The sequence below is a fragment of the Corylus avellana genome, chromosome ca3 (assembly GCF_901000735.1).
Source record: "Corylus avellana chromosome ca3, CavTom2PMs-1.0".
NCBI classification, from domain to species: domain Eukaryota; kingdom Viridiplantae; phylum Streptophyta; class Magnoliopsida; order Fagales; family Betulaceae; genus Corylus; species Corylus avellana.
Window position 1 is genome coordinate 25,039,882 of NC_081543.1, and position 4,128 is coordinate 25,044,009.

The following is a 4,128-nucleotide window of genomic DNA, read 5'->3' on the forward strand; positions in this document are numbered from 1 at the left end:
ACCTACTTCTAGTAGAGAAAGTAAATCTAATCCTAGTAGAGAAAGTAAATCTAATCATAGTAGGAAAGTAAACATAATTCTAGTAGGGAAAGTAAACATAATTCTAATAGGAAAAGTAAATATACTCCTAGTAGGGAAAAGGATTAAAAGTAAACTATTTATTCTTGGGGGTGGGGACACACATGTCCTACATCATCTGCCATACAGATCTCATCACAAATTTGGTTAGAAGAATTTGACAAAATAGCATCTACCCTGATGAAATCAACATAGTCAATTGGCGCAACACTCAAATCAAATATTTTATCCTCGGGGCTCTTATCAAGCACATGGTGTGTAAAACTCTCATTAGGAAAATTGTCAATAGTATCCGAGAGAGTTACCTTTTTTAATGACTCTTGGTCGGGATAGGTGTCCCAATCGACGACAGAGTCCTCTTCATGGTCATGGGACAAAGAACCTCTCACTAGATATTCATTGCTGATCATAGGTTGGTGGAGAATCCAAATCCACGAATCCTTGTGACGGATCTTCAACATCTTCATGCTCAACGCATTCATGAACATCTCCATGTTTGAACTCCTCATCAATGAACTTGGATTCCTAGAACTCTTCATCAACAAATTCACCTTCTCCACATAATATGGATTTGGTAGATAGATTTGAGGATCATGAATAACAGTCAAGTTGGCCTGTTGCGGACTCCCCGTATCAAACCATGCCTTTCTCCGTTGAGATCACACTCCACTAAAGGTAACCATGTCATCCTCATCCACAAAACGTGGAGTTGGTTGATGACAATGAACGTTAGGACCACCCATGTTGGTCAATTGGTTAGTGAGGGTCTCCATCTGTCCACTCATGGCCTCCAACTACTCCTCCATGCTTTTTCAACGAATTGCCGATTGATTCTTAATCTCCGCCGCCTCTCTAGGCACCTTTTTGTCAGACTTTTCTATTTTTTCTTTAACAAGAAACTCTTCGGGTTGCAAGCAACCTTGGAATTCCGGGGTGTCGAGTTTGACGCCTACTTCCCATGAAATAGAATGAGCTTGTGTCGTAGGAAATTTCCTCTGCACTCCGCGCCCCGAAAAAGGATTGACAGGTTTACTCTCAACGATAAATTCGCTTTCCGCCTCCGCGTACCGCGGTCTTGGTTGACGACGATGACTGTTCGGACTACCCATGTCGGTAAAGTGATCGGTTGGGACCTCGTATTGGGTTCGCATCCGCTCCCTCTTCTGTACGGTTATTCCACCAAATCTTTTCATGTGCTGCAAACAAATGGTCGGTTGATCCTTACGTGCTATCTTTATGCACATGTACACTTTGTTCATGTCTGCACAACGGTTGCCCCTCCCCATTCATGGAAAGTAACTTCGGCTCTAATACCAACTAATGCAGCGTGACTTCATGAGATGCAAGAATATCAACAGGAAGGGATAAATACTCCTAAGATCTTGATACTATCAAAGAATCTAAGAAATCTTCTCTAAATGCTAGATACTCTCTAGGGTTTGAAGGAAAATAATAAAGAAATTCAACTCTGACTAATCTTATTGATAGAAACTGAATAATAATCAAAAGCTAGGTTCTAGGGTCTATAAAACATGTATTTATAGGCCTTCAAACCCTGAACCTAATAGTACTACAAAATATAGTCGGATTTGTAATTCTACGAGATCCGTCTGGATTGGACATACCCTGTTCGGACAGGCACTAAATAAAAGTGCATGAATTTAACATAGAGGCGTGTCTGGATGGCCAGAAGCCATGTTCGGACGGGCTTTCCATAGACTTCACTTTCGACACCATGTCCGGAAGTGTTGGATCCTTGGCCGGACACAAATTCCGGAAACTTCAATTTAGGCCCATGTCCGTTTTGACCTAGTAAACGTTGGAATTAGTTGAACCTCGTGAAACATGACTTTGTAGATATTCGAATTAGCTTTCCAACGCCACCAATCTCGCTCCAATCCAATGTCTGAAACTCAAGTTATGATCTTTCTAATAAAGCTAGTCGAGTATCCGTTCCGCCCTACATCAAAAGGCCATGCACCTTGATAGTACATGGCCACCACCTAATCCTTCAAGCAACATTGAGCCTTTCTCCAAGCAACATCACTGAGCCTTTGTCAACCAAGGTTGCGTTGCTCCCATCCAACCCAACCATCCAGCAAGTAGCTGGGCCATGCCACCCCTATGAACCCAACAACTTCCATCTTGAACCCATGGCATGCCTCCCTCTAGCCATGGCATGGTGGATAGCAAGGGTGCAAGGCACACACCCATGCTGCCACCTCCACAGCCATGTCACGGCTGTGACATCAGTACTATCTGAATAATACCTCCAGGCCTATAGTCATTAACTCCTGTTTCTTAGGGAGTGGCTTTCTTTGCTTGGTTAGCGGCCTTAAAGAAGATCCTTACTATGGATATGACTGGTGCTGCATGTGCAAAAGGAATGGAGGTCCGTAGATCATATTTTTTCTCCATTGTGAGGTTACTTAAGCCCTATGAAATGCTATCTTTAGTCATTTTGGGCTGTCTTGGGTTATGTCTAGACGAGTATTGGTAGCACTCAGAGTGTTATTGTATGCAAGATTGTACCTTGCCTTTTGTGGTGTCTTTGGAGAAAAATAAATGATAGATGTTTCGAGCATTGCAGGAGGATGGTGGTAGAGCTTAAATCTTTTTTTTTTTTTTTTTTTTTTAATATTCTTTATTTTTAGACGGTTCCGTTTGACTCTCCTTATGTGCTTGGTTTCTATGATTTTTTGTCCTTTCTTTATTCTTCTTAGTTAGGTATTTTTCTTCCATTCTTCATGTGTACTTGAGTTGTGCTTTTAACTTTTAATGATATATTGATTGCTTGAGAGAAAAAAATTCTTGAACTAATAGTTCACAACTCCCAAATTCTTTTGCAGGATGGAAGAATTAATTATGATGAATTTGTAACCATGATGAGGAAGGGCAATCCAGACTTGGTCATAAACAGACGGCGAAAATGAGTTCAACACGAAAAGCATGTTTTGCTGGGCTACCACTCTTGGCTTGACTGGTATGTTAATTTATGTGGGTTGTGTTATGATTCCGGATCAGATGTTCCATCTCATTGTAGCGAGATCAATTCGCAAGACAATCCTTGCAGTCTGAAATTGTTTGTGGATTGTTCATGGCTGCTCTTTACTGGAAGAAACAGGCTAGATTGCCATCGGCATTGGATAATTTCACTGATACAGCTAGATTGCTTCGGTTAGATGCTTTAATGTGTCGGTAAATACGAACTCCGGTACTCATTGCCGACGAGGAAAAAGACATGAAGAGAGAGAGAATACTTGTGCTTTTCAATGATTGTTTCCGAAGGTTTGACCATGATTTATTTAACAACTAAATTGGTTATTAATCTCAAGTCCACCAATGTAGAAGCAATAGAAACCTAGAATGCGATTATTTGGTTTTGGCATCTCTATTGTTTTTGGTTTTTTTGGGTTTTTTGTGATGCGGTGTGCGATTCCTAGAACATGATTGATGCATTTTATATGAGCATATACACTTCGCAGATCAGTTCTCAATAGCTCTTGCTATACAAAATAGTGTATTTATTTAGTAAAGCGCCCTTCAAATAGAGGGCCTCTCGGAAGTACTTACCAAAAATAAGGAACAAAAAAAGAAGAAAAAAAGAAAAAGAAAAAAAAGAAACCAAGAGGTAATTGGTAGTAAGAAGGGCTCTGGGTGAACCATCATTCAATCATGTTTATGAGGGAACATGGTAGAGAATTCCTACCTCGGTGAGGTTCTCCTGTGTAGGGAGGAGGGATGCTTTTTATTTTTATTTTATTTTATTTTATTTTTATAAGTAATGTTGTATATATCAAAAAAAAAAAAGTGCAAAGCGCTTCTAAGTACACAAGAAAGTATACATAGGTAGCCCAACACAAGCTCGAAAACACAACCCAAGATGACCCAACCCAAAAAAAAGTCGCAGCCAAACAGAAAACCCTAAAAGAGAACCCAAAACAAAAGCCCATAATAACCCAGCACCAGCCCAAAAAAACTCAAAACCCCCACTGCACCTCAAGAGGAAAAGAGAAATCATTTGCAGTCCCAAAGCAACCCCGTCGGCGT

At 40.5% G+C, this 4,128-nt stretch overlaps 1 protein-coding gene across 1 annotated transcript in view; it reads left to right on the plus strand.

Annotated features, from left to right (window-relative positions):
* LOC132174781 (calcium-dependent protein kinase 1-like) overlaps positions 1-3,461 on the plus strand; it is a 22,541-nt gene extending 19,080 nt beyond the window's left edge. Inside the window, exon 8 of the mRNA XM_059586458.1 lies at positions 2,928-3,461. Within this exon, the coding sequence (XP_059442441.1) occupies positions 2,928-3,011 (84 nt within the window). The 3' untranslated portion in view covers positions 3,012-3,461. The remainder of the gene's footprint in view (positions 1-2,927) is intronic.
* Positions 3,462-4,128: the final 667 nt, after the last annotated feature.